This window comes from Musa acuminata, chromosome BXJ2-7 (assembly GCF_036884655.1).
Source record: "Musa acuminata AAA Group cultivar baxijiao chromosome BXJ2-7, Cavendish_Baxijiao_AAA, whole genome shotgun sequence".
Lineage (NCBI taxonomy): Eukaryota > Viridiplantae > Streptophyta > Magnoliopsida > Zingiberales > Musaceae > Musa > Musa acuminata.
The window spans coordinates 33573562-33596126 of record NC_088344.1 but is presented as its reverse complement, the minus strand read 5'-3'; the positions used below and the strand labels follow the sequence as shown (position 1 = coordinate 33596126).

The window sequence follows — 22565 nt, the reverse complement described above, 5'->3', positions numbered from 1 at the left end:
CATTCACCGTGATCTCATTTCACTGCAGCCACAAAATAATTTTTATTCATTATTATAACCTCAGACAAAAAGAGTCGAAAGATATTGGGCGAGACGTCAGGCCGACCTCTTCCTGTTAAGGACTCCGGCGACCGGCAACCGTTCCTCCGCCCCTTCTCTCGCGACAAGTACAAGTAGAGCAAGGATAAGATGATCTCCGCTATGAGCTGCTGCCGTCTCTCCGCTCCAACCAAAATCCCAACCTTGAGCAAGAACCCCAACGTCCCTGGCAAGCCCGCTGTCCCTCTTTGTGCGCGCGGGCACTTTGGTATCTTCTATCACCAACCCACTTTGTATTTTATGAAATCTTTTGTCAGGCTAGAGAAAATATTGTGGAGATTCTTCAGTTAATTAGTGGTTGCAACTTCGTATCAGGAAAGAGGATGCACGAATTGCCTGTCAAGATGCCCAAAGTGTCACCTTCCCTTTGGGCGGCAGCCGTGGCAGGTAATTAGTTCCCCTTGGATTTTATTCCAATTATTGCCTCTGTGCTGCGACTTCATTTGCGGAGAAGATGGAACCTTTCGGGGATTTGGTGCCTGCTATATGTTTGTTTAAATGCTTATTGCTGATGTGGTTTGATTGCAGTGGGAAGCTTGGTTGCTGTGGATTCTGTTGGTGCCTTGCCTTTGGAGAATGTCTTGGTAAAAGAACTTGTTGCTCTTGTGCTTTAGATTGTCATGTGGTTTGAAAACAGGCCTCTCTTAGCTAGCCGATTATGTATATGTTGTGGTGACATCAAGTTGATGCTTATCAAAGATAAAAAATCTACACCTTAATTGAGAGGTTGCTTGATGCCTAAAGAGTTCCTTGAAGCTCTGAACTTCATATACCCGTACCATGTTGTCACGGACAAACTTCTAAACAGGGTGTTTGATGTAATGCTTGGGCATGTCCGTGTCTTTTGTTATGTTCATGCTTTGTACAGCATGTAGAGGAACGGCCGAAGGCTTATAAGTCCCATTTTAGTTGGGTTGGTGGCCTCTCTAGGCTTGTAAATAAATGTTGTGTCATGTGGACACGTGCGAGAGCTTTTCGGTCTGTAATGGACCATTTTACCCTTTGTTGTGCAACTGTTCAGAGCTTGTAAAGTCTGTTTGTAATTTGCATTGTCTATGAAGTGTTTTTCGGACATGTTTGCTTGTGGATCCCGAGTGAGGCGTTTTCTCTGTCTTGTTCTCTCTTTTGTGAGTCCTAAGGGACTAGGGGAGGCTTTGGGGAGGCTGACCTTTGCGGACGGACGCGCAAGGGTGCCGCACGACTTAGGCAAAACCATCTAAGTTCGTGTCATATAGTATCAGAGCGGGACAAGCACTCATAAAAACACTTAGCATGCAAACGTGGGGGACCTAGCGGGGCTGCGTTGAGGGCAGTCAGCACACGCGCGACCGTTTGGGGGAAAACGGGCATGGAGATGTAGGGAAAAGGAGTCGCTCAGAGGAGCGGGCATCTGAGATTGGCATTCAGAGGAATGGCCAACCCTTCGCGCAAGAGGCACCACGAGAACAGACAAGCTTGGAAGAATTTGAAGCGCACAAAGGTTGGGATGGCTGAGTTTGAGCTACGGCTCAACGTTGACAACCATACCTGATGGTGCTCAAGGCAAGCGGGGCGCTTGGCAAAAGGATGAGACCATGCAAGGTGGAATGAGTTGTTCAACGACCAAAAGAGTTATGCAAAGCTCACAGAGGTGAGGGGAATTGCTAGCTCGAAGAATTTGGTGCTCATGCATGGGCGTGTATGCGGACGATGGAATGTTCGTGGCCATCCCAAGGCGTCCGAAACTCGGCGCCATGGAGCATTGAAACTTTCTCTTCGGCATGTGAAGGATACGTCCGTGGGAGGCTGAAAGGGTGCAACGAGTTCAGCATGTTGCTAGGCCTTGAGGGGTGCAGCGGGGGCTGTATTGACGTGGAGTCGCAATCTAGCAAGTGTGTTTGCAGGAGGCAGAACAATGCACAGTTTGTTCAGCAGATCGGAGTAGTCCAAGGGGATGGTGGTCTCCGAAACGAAGAGAAATGTTGCTCCAACGGGACAGTTATCCAGGAGGGATAAGTTCCGGCTCTCCAGAGGGAGAATCATGTGGGGCGGACCTCACAAGTTGAGGAGGAGTACCTCAACAACCAACAACCCCACGAAGCTCGACGGACTGAGAAAGCGGCGAGGAGTCGTCGCATGATCTCGCTTGAGAGATTGCATTGGTGGATGCATTGCGAGATCAAGTGGGGGAGCGACCCAAAGCAACACAAATGAAGGCACACTTGGAGTCGATATGGAGATCGGACTCAAGGGAGGGCTGACCCGTGGAATGGTGGGCATGAGGGCCACCATCGACTCAATGCAAAAACGAGGAGCGGAGCAACTTGGGTGTAACTTGGCGAAGTACCCAAGCCGCATGAAGGGAGCCAGCATAGAAGATGGAACATGGAGCAGAGGCATAGTGCTTTCCTTGGACAGAGGTCAAGGACATGAACTCTTGTAGAGACAAGAGCAGGATCATGTTGTTCCATGGGTCATTCATTCTAATGGAGCGGACTCATCTTGCATGGTGCCAAAGACGAAGGGAACTTCAGGGCACATGCACTTCATCTCGGAGGAGCATTTGGTGGAAGAACTAAGGCGACTCAATTTGCGAAGGCGAAGTTGAGTTCAGAAGGCCTTAGCACGGGGCAAGAGGACGCAGAGGCGGGTACTCTTGAAGAATATGCCATAGTGTTGTCATTCAAGTTGTTGTGAAGGAAGCGGTGCGCAGCGAAGATTGTGCTGGTAGGGGCAGAGGCCCAGGATCCAGACAATGGTGCACTGATTGCAGCGAAGTCGGGGGACTTCGGGAGCTACTAGGCGACGGACTGTCCTAGAGCGGTGCTTCATCTAGGTGTGACCCAAGAGTGGGTGGATGAAGGTCGATTGCCAAAGGAGCGAACAAAATCGAAGGTGGAGGAGACCCTGCGATGTATTGGCAGAGGCCACACATGGAGGGTTCACAATTCGAGTTTATTCCACAAGGATCAGAATGCAATGGAGATGTCACCAGGAGACGACATGATGCAGCGGATCGTGGTGGAATAGTTCGTGGCAATGCGATACACAAGACAGTGAGCCCCGTGAGGGACAAGATCATACGGAGGTATGATCGGGAGCTACTGGGAGCTCCACTTCGGTGAACAACACGACGGCAAGAAGGGCTATGGATTCAAGGAGTGAAGGCCATGGTACTGCAGAGGCGGGTCTTCCGTGCGTGCATCGAATTCTGCATTGGATGAAAGCCTTGGTCATCAGCATATGGGGGCTGTGTTCCACCAAGGGAAAAGTTCGAGTGCAAGTACCAGTGAGTCCCATGGGAGGGACTTGATCATACAGCGGTATGATCGAAACAGCTGGAGAGTTAGACTGCTCCAGAGCTCACATTCGCTTAAGGGAGCCCGACAAGTCGGAGGACAAGGTCGAGTAAGCGAACGTTGCTACCAAGGAAGCTAAGGAGAGCAGAATCGGTGCAAACCCTACAACGTGATGGCAGTGGCCATGCATGGGAGTTGCGTTCTGTCTTTCCATCGACCAAAGGGAGCTGCTTGGAGAACACAGAGGTGTTGAAGCAGGGGGTCGAAAGGGGCGAGGAAGCGACGACAAGTCCAGAGGGACTTAGCTACCCAAAATCCAGCATCAGTTAGAATGGAGGTGGACTCGGAGGAGTGCCACAGAGGCATGTCTACTGATTGTGAAGAAAAGGGATGCAGATGCAAGTCGACGGATAGTAGTGCCATGGGCATGGCAGCACCATGGTACCGCAGAGGCGGGACTTTCGTGAAAGGCATTGATCCCTTGCTCTCACGGAGGGAGAGCGCTTGGTCGTGAAAGGGGCCGAGGAGGTGGAGCATGCAGAGGCAATCTCCAAGTACCGAGACAAGGCTGAAGGGCAGAGGCCAAGAAACTTCGTAAGACCGGTGTCAACAAGTTTCTCATCAAGATTGCCGTAAGTGAAGGACTTCGGGTCATGCAAGAGTGCACAACCAAGGAACGAAGCAGGCAGTTCGCGGTGCTGTACCTTTGCTACTCAGTGGAGTAGGCGGCAGGGTTGATGGAGAAGACGGTACAATCCTAGAGGCGACCTCATCTATCAGAGAATTACTCCAAGTTGGGGTGAAAACTTCAGGCATTCCAGAAGTTCAATGGCATTGAGAAGGTGAATCACAGTAGCTAACTCAATGCAAGGAGTGCAAACACTTCCAGTGCTTCAGAAGTGTGAGCAAAGAGCAGGCGAAGGCCAGTAACCAGCTCAATGCATGAAGTACAACCTCGAGGAGGCGGGCGAAGTCAAGTAACCTTTGCCTTCTCAACCCTTAAGAGAATGGGCGAAACCGAGTACCCCAATTCTCTTATCTATCCAGCAGAGGAGCTCTGCACAAGTTCAAAGACCCTTCGAAGATAATGAAAGACAACTGTTGTCAAATCCTCACCAACGGTGATCAGTGCTACTGAGAGTAGATTGTCCGCCTCATTTCCCAACGAAATGCCAATCGAAAGCGGAAGTGATGCGAACCTACTTGGATGTGACAACTAACAGAAAGAAGAGTCAATGAGCAGATTTTGTGGAGGAAGGACCCGAAACTTCAGAAGTTCGCGAGGCGATGCTCGTTAAAGCTCCAACAAGCATCCACCCAGTTCAAGCAGTATGAGAATCTCTGAGAGACTGGCGCAGTAAGGATGGTCTTTTCCTTCATCTAGCGGATCCGCAGGAATCAGCAAGGATCAACACAACTCAGCCAACCCCACAACAGAGTCAAAAGTCATTGGTGAGTTGTAGCAGCATGGCGGATCAAAGGTTCGACTACTCAAAAACAGCAGCAGAGAGCAGCTGGGAGCCAGGAGGCACATTGCAGCTGGAGCAGAAGATTGAAGACTCAGCAAAGGCGAAGAGTTGCAGTGTTCACAAAGGCTTCGACGAGGACGTCGAAGGGATAAGTGGGGGAGAATGTCACGAACAAACTTCTAAACAGGGTGTTTGATGTAATGCTTGGGCATGTCCGTGTCTTTTGTTATGTTCATGCTTTGTACAGCATGTAGAGGGACGGCCGAAGGCTTATAAGTCCCATTTTAGTTGGGTTGGTGGCCTCTCTAGGCTTGTAAATAAATGTTGTGTCATGTGGACACGTGCGAGAGCTTTTCGGTCTGTAATGGATCATTTTACCCTTTGTTGTGCAACTGTTCAGAGCTTGTAAAGTCTGTTTGTAATTTGCATTGTCTATGAAGTGTTTTTCGGACATGTTTGCTTGTGGATCCCGAGTGAGGCGTTTTCTCTGTCTTGTTCTCTCTTTTGTGAGTCCTAAGGGACTAGGGGAGGCTTTGGGGAGGCTGACCTTTGCGGACGGACGCGCAAGGGTGCCGCACGACTTAGGCAAAACCAGCTAAGGTCGTGACAATGTGGTGAATAATTCGACCGAGGCCAAGTAACAGCTTAAAAAATGATACACTTCTATTTTCAAGTTTCAGCCTACAAACTTAACAGCTTTTGATTCCCTAAGTTGCAGATACAGAGTCCCTTCTCACTAGATAAATTTTCTATAATTTTATGTTAGCTTCTATGGTCAAACTATTTGAACCTTGACTCATGAATTCATTTGTAAAACATTGAAGTTCTTTGAAGTGAAATCTAGCTTCTGCTTATATTGAGTTCTTGAGTTTCGAGGCCTTTTTCTTGAGTTTTTCATTTTTTAAACCACTGGTTGAAAAAGCTGACAGATTAATGTTTGTATTGATTGAATCCTTTTCTTGTAAGAGCTTCTGACAAACTTGCTCCAGATCCAGTGGTCGATGCTTGGGACAAATCGAGACTTTAACTTCATGTAGCATGTTCTTAATAGTTAATATATCTGTTATTGCATGAGGTTAATTTTTGGATCAACATTGAAAACTAAGTTTTGTTTTGCGGTATCAGGAAGTACCATTCCCCACTTTTCTAGCTGATATAAGCCTTGGTGATTGGTTTGGAGGTCTATTGTATTCAGCTGGACAACAAGCTAATGAGGCTGTTCAGAACCAGTTGTCTGCCCTTAGTTTTACTAGGTTGATTTATTTTCAGTAATTGATTTTCATAACTATCAATCTTTATTTTTTTATTTCAATATTTGTGAATGTCTTTGTTTGCAGTGTGGCGGTTATTTTTGGTGCAGGTCTTGTTACCAGTTTGTCACCTTGTACGCTTAGTGTCTTGCCATTGACACTAGGATACATTGGTAAGCACATTAGTCATTAGGAACATCACTATATGGTTGCTTTTATTAAATTATCCATTGCATTAAACAACAGGGTAAATTATTTTTTTGGCTAATGCGTGTCTGCTTTTGCAATCATTCAGGTGCTTTTGGCTCTGGGAAAAGTCGAGCTGAGGTGAGAATTTGTCAAAGAAATAAATGATGCATGCGCAACATGGAAGAAAGAGAACTAAGATTTGACAATATCCTAATCATATCAGAATATGATATCAAACATACAGGATCGAGTATATAGCTCATATGATGCTGTATGTTAATTAATAAATGATCATTACAATTCTGGAAACCAATTTTACTTTAATATTCATTTCTGGCAATTGGAATTAGTGGCCTAACTTGTTGGTTAGAGATTCTCCTGGTATGATTAAAATTTTTTTCGAACTAACTATGAATCTGATTGTGAAATTGAAAGTAACTCATTGTGTTCGAACCTTATCTAATAGTTCGTTACTAAATGCTGCTTAAGGTTGTTTTGCTCTTTTTCTTAGGTTATCTGGAATTCAGTTTCTTTTTCACTGGGCTTGGCTACAACATTAGCCATCCTAGGAATTGGTGCTTCTTTTGCTGGAAAGGCCTACGGGCAGATTGGCCAAGGCCTTCCAGTAGCTGCTTCAGGCTTGGCAATCCTGATGGGTTTAAATCTCTTAGAGGTAATTCAACTTCTGCATGTGGTTTTTCAAGAATGAAGCTGCTTTTGCTGATACTCTATATTTGAGCTATATTAATATTTGAAGTAGTTATGTTGTTGAACCAGCCACTGTAATATATCATGCAAAAGGAATAAAATTACTTTTTCTCCGAGGTCTATTTATTTGATAATGAATGAACTTTCAAGCCAGAGTATCCCAAGAAAATCCTTGATGATCATGATTGTGCAGATGGTTTTCTGTTAAAATCTCAACTTAAGAGATACAATGAAACCAGTCAAAATTAAGTTGGATATGTTGTGCAGATATACATTGTCTAATGCCCTTGTCTTTCCGAGAAAACAATTATCTTTGTGGTTTGGATCCTATAACTCTACTATTCACTTTATACTATGTGATTTAGAGTGCTTAAGCCTTAAACATCTACCAAGATGTTGCTAAGTGTTAGCTTTGCACTTGCTTCTTCTACTGAGCCATCCTTTTTTTTTTTTTGAAGATAATCGAGTTACAACTTCCCTCATTCTTTAGTGATTTTGACCCTCGGTCCGCAGCAGCTAACTTCCCTTCGGGTAATTATATCTTGTTTTACTAGTTTCAATTTTGTTAGAAGGCATACATGATTTGCTATTCTTTACTTTAACTAAGATCTGTAATAAAGGATTTCCAATTTGAAGTTTGAATCTCAGGTGTGCAAGCATATCTGGCTGGCCTTACATTTGCCCTAGCTGCATCACCTTGCAGTACTCCTGTTCTTGCCACTCTTCTGGGATATGTGGCAACATCCAGGGTATCAAAATTTGAGCAAAATAAAATTATAGCATGATTTCTATATGTGCTAAAATTTAGCTTTTATATAGCTCAAGAACTTCTTTGTTTGAACAGAAATTGTGGCTGAGAATTTAACTTAAAAGATTTGTTATTTGTTATTTTTCCATTGTTCTTACTAATTAGTTACTGTCATCATGTATATAAACCCAGGGTTTTGAATACGGGTCCGTACCGGCATACCGAGCTCTACTCGGTGCGGTATGTACCGGTATATCCTATCAGTACGCCAGGGCATACCGATGGTATACCTTAAAACCTTAAAAATAGCTCCACCTATCACGCCAGGGCATACCGATCGGTACGTCTCGGTAACGGTCGAAATACAAAGCGGTACCGGTCAAAATACTAATACTGCCCGATAGAGTGTGGTCCATGTACCAGTATCCTCTCGGACTGGTACATACCGCCCATACCGGGTGGTACACATCGAAATTGAAAACCCTGTATAAACCATTACTTGAAACCTTTATTTGATATTAACTAAGTTAATCCAATAATTGGTGCTTAATGTTTTCCTCTCTTTCACTCTGTTGTATTCTTTCACCGAGTCGAAGAATCACATACTGATTGAGATTTAGAGCTTGCAATAGAAACAATATTTTATGCTATACAGATGGAGAAATGCATGACCAGGAAACATTGTACAAGGTTTTAATTAATGTAATTTGTAAAGGTCATGGCTTAGTAGAGAATATATTCATCAAAGTCAATTGACAAAGACTAAGTATCATCTTCCAGACTAGCAGAAGGTAAAGCATTAATACTCAGCAATCATTGTGGGTTGTATAAAGTATAAACTAAAGAATTATCAGTATTGCATGGCCACTGCAGGAGGCTTTATTTTGCATGACTAACACTGGCTTTTTGTGCTTCTTATTGTTAAATATGAGTTTCTTCAGTCCTCGCACATGGCTTTTTTCCCATTCTGTTCAAAGACAATTCTATTTGCTAAATTATATTTCCATAAGGTGTTGACATTTTTGTGAAGCTTCATACCTAGTTCTATGCTTTTAATAGTGTAAAATGACAGGAAAATTATATTCCATATGGTCAAAAGTTTGCTTTTTTTGCTATATTGCTACTGATGATGTACATTCCCCTTTTCCTGAGTAGAATCCTACTTCTCTATGGATTCTTTACCATATATGTTGCAACTAATGCTTATAATTGTAAATGTGATCCACCAGGATCCAATAATAGGTGGGAGCCTACTGTTAACATATACTACAGGCTATATTGCTCCTCTCCTTGTTGCAGCTTCTTTTGCTGGCGCATTACAGGTTAACAACAGATATGGAAATCCTTCTTTCTTTCATGTTTCTACAGGATATTCTCTCTTTGATAAGTTGATTTATTTGCATATTTAGATATGAGTAATTTACTTTACATGAGACATGACTGGCCTTAGATCGAGGTAGCATGATGTTGGTTACCATCTTCAACATGGACCCACCAGCCTGCTACCTAACAAAAGTTAGCTAAACCCTAACCTAGTCCAACCAATGTTGAGGTGGGTAAGGGTTGGAGTCAAAGAGGAGATTTAACAAAACTTGGTTAAAATCTAACCCAGTCTGATCAATGTTGAGGTGGTTAACGGTTGGAGTTAAATACGAGATTTAACAAAACTTGGTTAAACCCTGAGCCAGCCTGATCAACGGTGAAGTGGGTAAGGGTTGGAGTTAAAGACCAGATATGTCTCTTGATGTGTTGCAAGATAGAGGTAGAGGAAGAGGAGCAAGTGAACTCCAAGAGAAAAGAGAGACAAGGTATCAAGAGCAGCATCCACATAGTGGACATGAGTGATAGGAACAGTGACTGGAAATGTGCAGAGTTTAAATAGCCAAGATGCAAAAAGAATAAAGTTGATAGTTGGATTTTATGGAGAGTTGAACCTTAAAAAGTAGTGTATATACATTTTATTTAAATTGTTATTGGCTAAAAAACATCATTTTTTAATAGCCACATCAACGTTGGTATAGATCATAGTGTTACTTGTCAATTGTATGTCGAGCAAACTGGCTATTGCTTAAAGGAAGTTTAACACTTCTATTATTATTGGTGATTTTGACTCGTTAAAGATTCCTTGAAATTATCACTGACATATGTAAGTTCTTTCTTATAGATTTCTAAACAATGAAAGTTGTTTAGGTTATTTCTCTTCTGCCGTTAGTAACAAACATTGCTATCTTGCAGAGTTTGCTTTCTTTTCGGAGGTTTTCAGCTTGGATAAACCCTTTGAGGTATGATTTTTGCTTAATACGATTCAAAAGCATGATTTAATCAAAGAATGTACTACTCCTTTTTCTTTTCCACAATGTTAATCATCACTCATTGAAAGAAAAAACAAAGGGTATATATAGATATTGTAATCAGTAAAACTGGAATTGCAACTATAATGGGTTATAGTTATGATCCCATTTGCCACAAAAACACTAATCTGACATAAGAGTTGTTTCAGCTGTTTTTTTGTCTTGAGGGACTCATGCAGAGTATGAAACTAAGCTAAATAGATATTGTCTTGCATAAATATTTGCTGGACAAGCAAGCTTGTTCCTGATTTGTCTCATCTAAAAAAAAAAAAGAAAATGAACTCAGGATGGTCTTGTACAAGCATTAACTCATTAACAAATTCCTGATTGATACATGCGCGGCTGTCATGACTGACTTGTTTTGCTTTTGCAGTGGAGCACTTTTACTTGGAGGGGGTTTGTACACCTTACTAGATAGATTGTTCCCTGTTGCATCGATGGTGATGTGACAATCCTAATGGGCATCGAAGCAAAGGTGTGGATGCTGATGATTTATTTCCATACGATATTTTTTGTGGGAATATCGTAAGGTTTCCAACAGAAGACCAGTGTGTACAAACGTTGTTAGCATGTCTCGTTCTTTTCTTGGTTCGGGTCAGAAGCTACGCATCTACCTGTGATATTATTGCATTGCTGAATCATATACATGCCTTGTGTCCATTGTTATCTTTTGGGGCCATGTATCATTAACTATATGATGTAATGAATCACATGATCCATGTGGTACTGCTGCTGGAATGATGTTGGTGGAAACTTGATTCCCTTTGCCACAATAAGGCAGAAGAAAAGTGTACATTCCTCTAACTCAAAAGGTATTCAACAAGCGGCTTAGGACATATTAATTAGCTACCTTTAACATTTTCATCTTTATATTTTTAAAAATTATATTTAAATTTTTATACTCATAAAAATATTATAAAATTTATCACATTGATTCTATCTTATTTTAATTTATCACTAAATATATGTGATATTTTCATCCAAAAAAACGATATTAGATATTTTATTTTCGTAAATATAAAAATAATAATATAATTTAAAAAAAAACATAAAAAAATATATATATTAAATATAATTAATTACAAAGAATAATATATAATTAGTTCGACAATTAAAAAAAAAACTTTATCACTGTTTTGCATAGTCACCTAATAAACTCTTTGATGTTTGGTTCCTTGAGACGTAAAAAATTAAGCTTCATAAATCTTGCACCATTATGTGCATCTACTGTTCCATTAGAGTATAATAATATGATCATCCTTGGTATGAGCAAACATCTCTTCGAATTCAAGTTGAATGATCTGCAACCCTGTCCTTAAAAATTAGCTTCTCAGAGAAACCACAGATCCAATAGCTAGCTGTCAATACAGAGAGAATGGTCATGCGACCCTAAATACCTTGGCCTAGCATACATCAAGAGTTACATAAAGTAGAGTTACATAAAGCCAATAAGGAATATGAATAAAGTAGAGTTACATAAAGCCAGCAAAACTCTACAACACAGTCCAGCAAAACTTTCCCATAAAGTAGAGTTACATAAAGCCAACAAGGAATATGAATAAAAACAACTTTGCAGATGCAAAATTTTCCGCTTGGGTAAAAAGCTTCCATAACATCTTACCGAGTTCAAGAAACAAAGAAGAAAACTATACTAAGAAGGCCATCGATTGACTGTATGTTAGGAAGAAGGTATAGCTCCCTCCTAACGAGTGGCTTGTGCAGCTTGTGCAGGTTCTACAATGTTCTTTGCCAGTAGGTAAGTCCGCATATTAAGATTCTTCATTGCTTCTATTATCTGCTCGTGCCTGAAGCAACATTTTTAAATCAGTATATACAACCATAAAAGCTTACAAGAAAGTACATAAATTTAGGCTACCTACAAGGAGAGCTACAAGGACAAAGACCGACAACAAATAAGAACTTAATGATCAGAGCTTACTGTTCGGATTAGGACAACGGTCATAAACAAGATCAATTAACAGAGAGAGAGGTAGAAGTGCATTAGCAGAAGCAGATAGGCCAACATTTAGTTTCTGAATAATGGATGGAGAAACATCTAGAATTGTCATTTGATGGATAGCCGGAGAAATACATGGATTGGAATATATACTTACACATTTTGATGAACGATTGGCATGGTCACAGTCCCTAACACTGCATCTATTTTAGCTTCAAGCTTTGAGTTGCGGATGAGATTCGTTATCCAAACCAGTGCTTCATCATAGCTCATGTTCAAGTTCAACTTTTCAGCAAGCACACTGTCGCCACAGGTCAGTTTGATAATTAGAAATAATTCATTAGTTTCAGAATACAATCTTCTAGAAGAGGAAATCAGGTTCTGGATAAAAAAACGAAAATAAGAAGAATGCAAGAAATACTAATTCTTGACTAATTCCAACCAGTTCACATAAAGACTGAAGAACCTCGTGAACATAATTAGGGAGATAATGTTTTACCATATATCTCAGTAGATTGCAAGAAATACTAAAGGTCATTTGCAACTATTATATACAATCTCAAAATATCAAAGTAAAATGCAAGCAACCTACCTGATATCAATGCACCGATGGATACGGCAGTAAGTCTCAAATACGAAGAGACGGGCATTTTCTAGGAATTCCTCCCTCAGAGGAACAGTGGTAAAGTTAGAATCTTCAATCCGTTTACCAAGGAAAGGATCATTCAATATTACCTAAGTAAAACATGCACAACATTAGATTCAGAAGAAGACCCTAATATATTAAGACAACTACATAAAGAAGTTTTAACTATTTTCAATGAGAGAAGTGACTATGACTTGACTTGGAAGAAAAATAAAACATAGCTAGGAAAATCATTCATGATGCAACAGAAGTTCACATACAACTCTAATGAAATAAGCCTTGCAGAGCAAACCAAAAAAAAAACAATGAAATACAGAAAACAGAATCGAACACCATATAAAAATTTAACAGTCAAGCAACATGCTGGAAATTAATCCTTCAGAGATTTTTTAATCATTCATGGCAACAAACATCCTCAATGACACTATCACTTTGTAAATCCAAGCAACAAAATTGACTCCACCCATAAGTTCATCATAGATGAACTACTCACTGAATAAACTTCTGATGGTTACATGTGAATCTTGCAATCTTGATTATAATCATGTCAGCATTGGTATTCCCTCGGGCACATGCCTGGCTTACCTAGGTACTACTATAACAAGGCGAACCTAAGGACCTCTATATCAAGGTGAAGCCACTTCAACCAGGCACATGCATCTTGTGTTTAAGACTAAGGGCAAATTTATCCCTGCATGTGGTTGGATGAATTAAGAAATCAACTAAATCCAAAAGGCTCTAATTAACTCGACATATAAGCTGATATAGAGAATTTCATCCCAATGGAGGGAAATTTCATGCCAACTGCAAATGTGAATGACTACAAACAGGTAGATCTACTAATAGCCAATGATGCCCAGCAAAAAAGATTTGTTTTCATCTGCCTATTTTGTGCTTTCAAAATGTCTCTAAATATGCTAAACTGCTGCTGCCTGGGTAACTAGTAGAAGATTACAGTTACACGTTTGATGTCACTAGACTCATGGAAGGCAGCTGTGATTGCACCAACTTCTGCTTCCTGCACAGCAGTTGTAGTGCAGCTGCTGCTTATTGTTCCACCAGATTCTGCAGAAGCTATGGCTAATGCAGCGCTAGCATGGCCAGTGGTTGCAGCTTCTCTCTTACTTCTGTGAGTGGCAACGATAGCAAAACTTGCTGCTTCTTGAGGGTTTTTCTTATTGAATCTAGTTTTATTTCATTAGTTTAAAGTTCCATTAACTTATTTTTCTCCAAAGATGCTAACATAGAAATAGTTATGCACTGCCTTCACTCAGGATTGTACTCTGTTTGTGAATATTGCCTCTGGTACTTGCAAGCCATGAGCAGTCAATTAGCTTTCTAACATTCATGCAAGTCCCGCTCTTGGATAAAAATGGCTAGACAGGTTTAAACAAGTCTAAAGTCATGGCATTTGGTTCATACAATACAAAAATAATATCCTACATGCCACTACCAAGTCTTCTCAGTGTAATTTTGTTCCACTTCTGAATCTTTGATATAAAGCAAGCAACTGCAGATCAGTTTGATCTAATAACCTTCCACACAAAGCCTTATTTAGTTATCAATCACAAACCTAAGAGTCAAGAAGGCTTGTAGGTCTGAGTGCAGATTGAAGTCATTAAAAATATCTTCAAAGCACCACAATCATCCAACCGTTGGTAGACAAAATTTATAATTTACTCTGAGTCAATAGTTCAACATGTCCAATAATTCCTACCAGATTCTCTAACCAAAACTCCATTGAAAAAATAAATAAATAAATAAATAAATAAATAAAACAGAACATGAACATTTTGAACCCAGTAGCTACACTCAATAAAAAGCCATTAAAACTAAACTCGGCAACAATATGAAATAAATATTATATCAAACCTTACCACCAAAATGATAGAAATTAGAAAGAAATCTCAATGTACTTTGAAAAACTTACTTGTTCACACTCCTTGAGTTTCGTTTGTGCACCATCAAAGTCATAATTCACATACAAGCATTCCAGAAATTCTGTTATGGGATCCTTATAGCTATGCAGCTCCTGTTGGATAACTTTGACCAACTCCTTAAGCATATTTCTTCTTCTTTTGTTAACAATGACAGCAGTTGCAACATAACGGAGGAGGTGATGTGCATTTGTTTGAATAGCATTCAAGTATCTGAACAGAAGAAAAAGTGGATTCAAATGCTCAAATTTGCAGATTATCCACTAGAAAATAAGATTAGTCTTAGAAAACTGAAAATGACAGATTGTGATGTCGATTAGGGCAAATCACATAGAACTTGTGTAGATTGTGATGTCTTACAGATCTAGTTTGACATAATAATATGCATTAAAACTATAAATTGTTGACACCTGCAGGCTGAGCATATCAATCACTCCACCTGGGACTAACTGGATTCAGTTGAAGTGCTGTTTATTGTCAACTAGTATGTTCAAGCTGTCAAATGACTAGATGTTTATTGTGTTTGTGAGCCTTCATGGAAGTGTTGGCAGATGGGTCTGAAACCTGGTCACCATCAATCAATTATATGGAGAACCTACCAGTAAATTTTCGGCTATCATATTTTGAAGTCGATTAAGAACCCAAAATATGTTGAAAAATATCTGCAACTTACATAGACTACATCAAAAGAATATGCTAGTTTTAACATCAAACATATGCAGAAAAAAATGTCCTGTAGGGAAATTAATTACACTATGTCTACTTTGAGTTAGCACAGGCTGCGAGCAATAGGAGAATATAATACCAAGGTGCCCATGTAATTACTCCTACATGCTGTGTGGTGGCACAACAATGCACCAAGGGTACAGTATAAAATGACTTATACCATCTTATAAGGGGATAACTAATACATACAAAGAAGACAAACTTTCTGATTAGCAACTTTTATGAAAAAGAATCACCACCTATGAGAATTATCAAAAGAAAGATAAGATTGGCTCGAGTATTATTTCACAACAGATGTGACAGAAACAAAGAGAAAAATAGATGTTTTATGTGGCAAACCTGTCTTGGAAAAATAGATCAATGATTCCATTTCTGCCATTTTCATGATTAAAGAAGATGAAGAGGCTCCAATGCATCAGCCATATTCTGTTTTGCAGTTGATTCAAGGGAGAAGCAAAGCTCTGCTCACAAGCCAAACAAACAGAAAATTGACATAAATTAGGGCAGCAGCAGAACACTTGTAGATTATATGCATCGAGTAAAACATTGAATACCTTTGAATCAATAATCTCTTTTAGCCGGTTCAGCTCCTCAAGTGCAGTATCCCAATTCTGCATTAAAATCTCTGCAGCAAGCTTTCCCCACAGCGCACTCAGGCTCCTTTCACTGTTAGTGCACAACGCGCGATATTGATACAAGTAATCCGCAGCACCAGAGTAGTTACCACATTCAAACTGGAACTTTGCATACTGATAGAGAGCCTCAATCTGATCTGCCCCAATCTGCTCGACAACAGAACACAATCAACATCAGCCACTCCTAAATACTCACCTTTTCCCCCTCTTCTTGACCAATAGTTTCATGTATCAATTGCCCTAACCAGTCAATCCTACCAACTTTGTCGTGAAACTGTGGCATCACATCACATTGCGAACACAGATGGAAATTCGCATACAAAATTGCCATCGATCTATGCACTAATGAACCCAAGAACACACCTGAAAGCGGTCATGGAGCATCTGGATGTTGTACTGTTTGTCAGGCCTCAGCTCCTGGACCAAGGAAGCATTCTGAAGGAACGAGATAAGCGGAGCCGCCAACTCCTCGAGGGACTTCAACCTCGCGACGACCTCTACCCTCCTACCCACCATCTCTGCAAGAACACCAGGTCCAGATCACAAAATTGGGAGGAAAAAGAGAAAAAAGAAAGAAGCCAGAGACGAAAGTGAACCTTGGGGCACATCCTCGGTGTGGTAGAGGGCCTTGTGGATGTCCATGGCGTAGTCGACCATGTTAGTCTGGGAGAGGAGCTGGATCTTGGCCTTGAGGATCTCATCGTCGGCATAGAGCTCCCGCTCCTGCAAGAACTCGAGGAGCGGGAAGACGAGGTGGCGATCGAGGTGGGGAGCGATGCGGGAGGTGAGGTCGTAGTCCGCCATGGCCGAGGGCTCGCTAGGGTTTCTTCGAGTCGTCGGCGCCTTGGTGGGGGTGGGGGGGCTTGGTGTTATGTAGCAACGAGGCGGCGAACTGCCCTAGCTTGCCCGAAACAGTGGAATTAGGAAACGCACGGAGGTCGCACCACCATGCTACGGATGATCCGGTTCGGCCCGGCGGGTTTGGGTGGTCGAGTCGGTTCGATCTGACAGCGTGGTCTAAAATTATTGTGTCAAACGGACTAGATTGAACCAATTAGGCCTGTGGTCGGGCTCGAGCTGATATGTATTACTGCAAGAATATAGAGCTTCCAATAATTTATATTATTAAATATAAATTAATCGATTAATTTATATTTAATAATAAAAAAAATAATTCAATTGACAATGATGAAAATATCAACTATTAGTTGTTGGTAAAGACCTTGATGAAAGATCTTGATGATTTATCATAAGATTCTAGACTCAAATCTAGTATTCTTAAAAAAAAAAAAAAAAAACAAAATCTACAGGTTTTTCAAAAGACAAATCAGAAAGAAATGATTGGGACAAAAGTTAAAAATGAGAGGATACTTGCATACAAAATAGGTCTGTATGATCAAAATAGTTGTACAGTCTACAAATGTTGAGCCCTCCAATCCACTGCAAAGTTACTGGTGTCATCATCGTCACCCTCCTCGTCACTCGATGACTCATCACTAGACTCCTTGCCCAAAAACGTCGGGGGTTGCTGTAATCTTGCAAGACGTTCTGCCTTCGCCTCAATAAGCTTCTTCTTTATCTCATCCACCTTCTCTTTATATGCCCTGTGATAGTTTACAGAAAATGTAGGAACAATCGTAAGTCTTTTGGCATATATATTTAACATGAAGTTGCCGGAAAATAAAAACTCACTTTTGCTCCAGAGAACGAAACTCCTCCATCTCATCAGCAGCATCAATCTGCAGCAGGTACATGAGATTTGTGACTTCCCAAATAATCAAATCAATTGTTTTTTGTTAAGAAAATCATTTTCAGCCGACCAGCACAAATAAGAAGTGCAAAGCAGAAGATTGCAAACCTCTTCTTCTTCCAGGCGGTCATCCACTTCCTGCAAATTACCTTGGATTTCCTTCTCGAATTCTTTGTATGCATCACTGCATTAATATTGACCACAGTTATACTTCCATATCCACATAAAAGAAAACTTGAATACGATAGTAATAACAGTTGAAAATGGAAGGAAAGTCCAGACAGCAGTTTTTTTTGTTAGAAGTAAGACCTTTATGAATGTGTGGTGCAAACAAGTTTATCAACAATATTTCCAAATTGTTAGGGTCAATAATTTGTCAAATTGTAATCAAGAGGAGCCAGGCTGAAGGGAATGGCACAGCCTACTTGGTCTGCAGAGGGCATACATAGTCCAACAAATGCAATAACTGACTGAAAGCCCATTCTTTTTACCGGATTAAAAACCATAAGGACTATCCTCTTTCAATCTCTCTCTTTCTGTCCTCTCTTCTATAATGCCCAAGCCTCATGCCTCAGACTGCAAGTTTGCTCCCATATCTGGTTGACTAGAGCCTTTCCTAATCCTAGCTTCTCTCGTCACTGCCCCAACCTGATTCTTCTGTCATTTTCACCAGGCCAAAGGTGGGGTATGGTCAAAAACTTCCCATGTTGCCAGCAGCCAAGTACCCTCTAGCTTTCTCAAAGCCATTGACAAGAATAAATTGTCCTTCTCTTGCCGTTGATGACTTTTTCTCCCTGCTGTCTGTTTTTCTCTTCCTTTTTCTTGTCAAAATGCCAACTGTATAATGTGTCAGCATCATACATTACCATCACTGTCCAGACGGGACAGTACTCAGTAACAGTCGAGATTTGATTGCTTAACACGAACAGATGCAACAATAATCCAACAAACAAATTTGAATCCTAAAGTACTTAGCTGCAAGGAAAACATGTCAAATATGATTGCAAAAATGACAGTACGTTTAGCAGACAATCTGACATGGCAAATTTTGTAATTACAATAAGCTTAATCATTTCTTATACCAGATTGAGACGAGCAATGGAGAAACTTAGATAGTAGCATGATGGAAGAAGTACAAGTAAAAGAGGCTTACTTTATATCAACTTTAACAGGTTCAATCCCACGTGCACGGAGATCTGCATCCTTATTGTCAAAAAAACCTTCTGGTAATGCTCCTTTAACTTGCTTGGCATCAGATCCATCGATCTTTTTTGATGCTTGACTGGTCTGATTGGAACTATCCAGAGTTTTGTTTACCTTCTTGAGTTGTAAATTACTTTTGTCTTCTATCTGTTTTAAAGGCTGATCATCAGTTCTTTCATTGTTGTCGAAAAAGTTATTGGGAAGAACCCCCATATCTTGCTGACCATCTGTGCCACCCATCATTTTTGACGGCTGATCAAGCTTAGTAGACAGTTTACTCACACTTGTTTCCTCACTCACCACAACCTTCTCACTTCTAATGTTCAGAGACTCTGGTGCATTCAAGGGCTGACTAACGGGAGATAAATCTTTCTTGCCTTGTTTATAAGAGAAAGAAGAACCAGCTGGTGTGATAACAGACTGGGTCGTCCCTCCCAGAACCGTATCTAGACAATCAGATAGTCAAATGAGTTAAACAATAAATATGAGGACCACATATGAAGATGATAACTTGAATACTGTAAATTTGGTAGGTGCAAGCACAAAGTAATAACTAACAACAGGACCAATACAAGAATGAAGCACAGGAAGTTATAGAGCATTCATCTGGCAAACAATCATATGATTTGCATTATAGAAAACCAGTACATGTAATTAATCACACTCTACATCTGATGCAGATTCAGCAAGAATAGAATGAAAAGAAAACAATTGAGTGACTCGGCAAAGTGAGCAAAGACCTATTGAAGTTTTATCTACTCCATTATCTTGGATCCATCCTTCTACAATAACTTAGATCTACATAATAACATTTACACAATAACTTAGATCCATTCTTCAAGTGAACAGAAACTATATAAGTTAATTTGGAAGTAGAGCAAAGACGTTCTTTCAGTTCCTTGATATTTAACATTCATGAAACCACATTATGATCTAAAAATGAACGTGTTGGTCTGATCCCAATTGAGGACCTGAAGGTGACAAAATATCACAAAATCTATGTGGGATAGCAGATGGTTGCCTCATCTTTGGCATAGAATTGCACTAAAATTATATAGATTTGCTGACTAATATTTATTTTGATTGTTCTGTAGGATTAAGCATAGAAGTTGAGTTTACTCCAAAACACAACATATTAAATCTGATTGGACTACTTTATCTCTCACTGAGAAGAGACAAGAGTTCTCAATGAGTTCCTATTCCGTTTGTGTTGTGCACAAGTTTTAAAGTCTTTTAGATGGTTGCTTACTTGTGTTGTTGGTAATTATTCAAAAGAGGACAATCAATGGGTTGTGGTGAACACGACAAAAAAATGGTGAAATAGTCTCATTTGCATAACATTATTTAGATGATTATTTACCCAAAAATCCTAAGAAAAGAAAATTCTTTGCTAACAAATTATGACTCAACTCTAATTCAAAAGACCTCATACTTGACTTCGCTGATCACAGATCATAGTTTTCAGCATCGGCTCATTGTGTCCACACAAGATTACTCGTTCCTTACACTTCTAATACACAATGTGCTTAGCATCTAAACTTATCAAGAGGCCAAGCTGAAAAGGCTATGTTACCGGTCTTTTGTCTCTTTGCACCTTGACCATCAAAAAAGTCTGCAGGCAATGTGGAAGACGATCTAGTTTGTGACACCTTTGGAGGTTCAGAGCCTAGATTATTCTCACGAGGCAATCCACCAGCTGTAGCTTTTAGATTCTCAATAGCCTGCATCAAGAACAGTGTGAAGGCACCCATTATGTGCTATTTTCAGTAATCATAATAGACATCAAGTTTGATTAAAAATCTCTCACTCACAGAATGGTTAAAAAACTGAAGAATAGTCACAGTGACGAGGAAACATTACCTCATGATGCTTCCTAGAAACTTGATGTGCAGGCCAATTTGATTCTGACTTCAAGACAATGTTGCACACTCGGCAAACTGGCTGATCAGTCTCATTATACCTACAGGACCAAAAAAAACCCTTTATTCTAACACTTGCCATCATTTCAGCTAAAAGCAATACATGTAATTGAACTTCCAAAAGATCATTGTCCCAACTCAAATAATATAATAAAGCAATTATGTCTGTCTAGCTCACTAGTGTCACAATTTAGGAAGTTTGATATGTTATAATCTTTTAATTAAAAGAAAATCCTTGCCACTAGCATGAAAAGAATAAACATGCATCGGAGGAGAAAACCTTATAGAAGCCTTGATGGACATGCACCTGCACATCTATTGCATTTTTCTCATTGACCCCTGAGCCATGCATCTTCTTCTACATTTAAAATCCATAGACCTCTCCATAACGACTCGTAACAACTAACAACATTTTCCTAAGAACTGAAGTTTCAGCATGGTAGCATGTCTGAGTACGTGTGCAACTATGCAGTCATCATGGTACCAGAGCATGTGGTTCTAAACTATGTGAAAAGGGGTGGCGAAAGCAATTGATGAAGATGCTTCATGACTAAACATATGACAGAAGTGAAGAAAAACAGATTTTTTAGCATGGCATAAGGAATGATGAATATTGACATGCATACATAAGCAAATTTTTAGGTATGTCCTTTTGCACGACAAATCATAACGTACAATTGTAAATCTCCAGAGTTAACTCCTCTATCCCGATTATAGTTGAAGGCTAGAGGCAAAATATCTGAATTATTGTATAAGCTCACAACATATATGGAGATAGGCAACTGTAAGCCTATATTCAGCAAAAACAATAAAGCAATAAAATTAATAGGAAAACAACCTCGAAGATCTTAGAACAAGAGATAGAAGAGAAACTATATTTACTAACAGAGGAACAACAATCAACACAGCAAGTGACCTTGACAAACGGAGAAAGCTTTGACGATCGCGGAAGTAAATGCGAGGATTCTTGAGTACCTCACGAGGGGAGAATCGATGCGCTTCTCACGCTTTTGTGCCTCTCTCACTTTCGAGCGAAACAGGGCCCTCCTCTGATCCATCGCTCGGCTCGACTCTCTTTCTCCCCAAACCAAATTCCGCGATCGCTTCAACCAAACAAGAAATCAACGCCTCCCGAATGATGAGCAGAAATTGATCGCAACCCTAATCTTCTCACCCTAATCCGTTTGGAGGAATCAAAAACCTGAGCCCACGGTTCAATCCAGGATGGATTGCTCGCTCGGTGTCGCCATGGCCCGATCGAGCGACGGAGAAAGCAAGATCGAGACCTTTGAAATCCAACGAGCTCTCTCTCGCCTCCCTAAAACTCGATTGAGACGCGAGCTGATACGAAAACGATTGATTGAATCAAGGATTTCAAGGAAAGGAGAGCCGAGGGTTCGCTGGGGTTTCTTCGAGCCGGCGTCGGTTGGAGTTAGCTATTCCGTGGCCACGATTCGGCCCGGCCGACACAGATTGGAATCAGGACAGCACCGGTTCGACCAGCGTGGTTTAATTGATCAATCGGTTCAAGAATTGGTCGGTTCACTCTTTAAGCCGGTCTACCAGCACGGTCTAAAACGAGCTAACATTAAACCGATTGGGGCTGCATGCTCGGCCTAAACAGAACCTCTGTAGATTGTGTTGTGTTCACCTATAGCGACCAATAAGCATTACTACAAGAACACAAACATGCACAGAGA

General features: G+C 40.5%; 3 protein-coding genes across 4 annotated transcripts; 1 reads left to right on the top strand and 2 right to left on the bottom strand.

Moving 5' to 3' along the window:
- Positions 1 to 50: 50 nt before the first annotated feature.
- LOC103992456 (cytochrome c-type biogenesis ccda-like chloroplastic protein 1) lies at positions 51 to 10758 on the top strand. Its single transcript, XM_009412153.3, has 12 exons — positions 51 to 307; positions 415 to 486; positions 628 to 683; positions 5972 to 6099; positions 6184 to 6269; positions 6392 to 6423; positions 6797 to 6958; positions 7452 to 7524; positions 7642 to 7742; positions 8971 to 9063; positions 9977 to 10023; positions 10466 to 10758. The coding sequence occupies exons 1-12, from the start codon at positions 190 to 192 to the stop codon at positions 10539 to 10541; spliced, it is 1044 nt and encodes a 347-aa protein (XP_009410428.2). The 5' UTR covers positions 51 to 189; the 3' UTR covers positions 10542 to 10758.
- Positions 10759 to 11550: 792 nt separating this feature from the next.
- LOC135617690 (eukaryotic translation initiation factor 3 subunit E-like) lies at positions 11551 to 16888 on the bottom strand. Its single transcript, XM_065118174.1, has 8 exons — positions 16590 to 16888; positions 16357 to 16511; positions 15913 to 16140; positions 15698 to 15819; positions 14626 to 14845; positions 12642 to 12784; positions 12207 to 12350; positions 11551 to 11897 (listed from the first exon to the last, which is right to left on the bottom strand). The coding sequence occupies exons 1-8, from the start codon at positions 16795 to 16797 to the stop codon at positions 11795 to 11797; spliced, it is 1323 nt and encodes a 440-aa protein (XP_064974246.1). The 5' UTR covers positions 16798 to 16888; the 3' UTR covers positions 11551 to 11794.
- Positions 16889 to 17346: 458 nt separating this feature from the next.
- LOC135617691 (protein ABA AND ROS SENSITIVE 1-like) lies at positions 17347 to 22237 on the bottom strand. 2 transcript variants are annotated; one of them, XM_065118176.1, is made up of 8 exons: positions 22040 to 22237; positions 21841 to 21968; positions 20807 to 20906; positions 20520 to 20667; positions 18897 to 19392; positions 17852 to 17927; positions 17686 to 17732; positions 17347 to 17597 (listed from the first exon to the last, which is right to left on the bottom strand). In XM_065118176.1, the coding sequence occupies exons 2-8, from the start codon at positions 21921 to 21923 to the stop codon at positions 17408 to 17410; spliced, it is 1140 nt and encodes a 379-aa protein (XP_064974248.1). In that variant the 5' UTR covers positions 21924 to 21968; positions 22040 to 22237; the 3' UTR covers positions 17347 to 17407. The 2 variants fall into 2 exon arrangements, with proteins under 2 accessions (XP_064974248.1, XP_064974247.1); XM_065118175.1 differs by having other exon boundaries at positions 21841 to 22237.
- Positions 22238 to 22565: the final 328 nt, after the last annotated feature.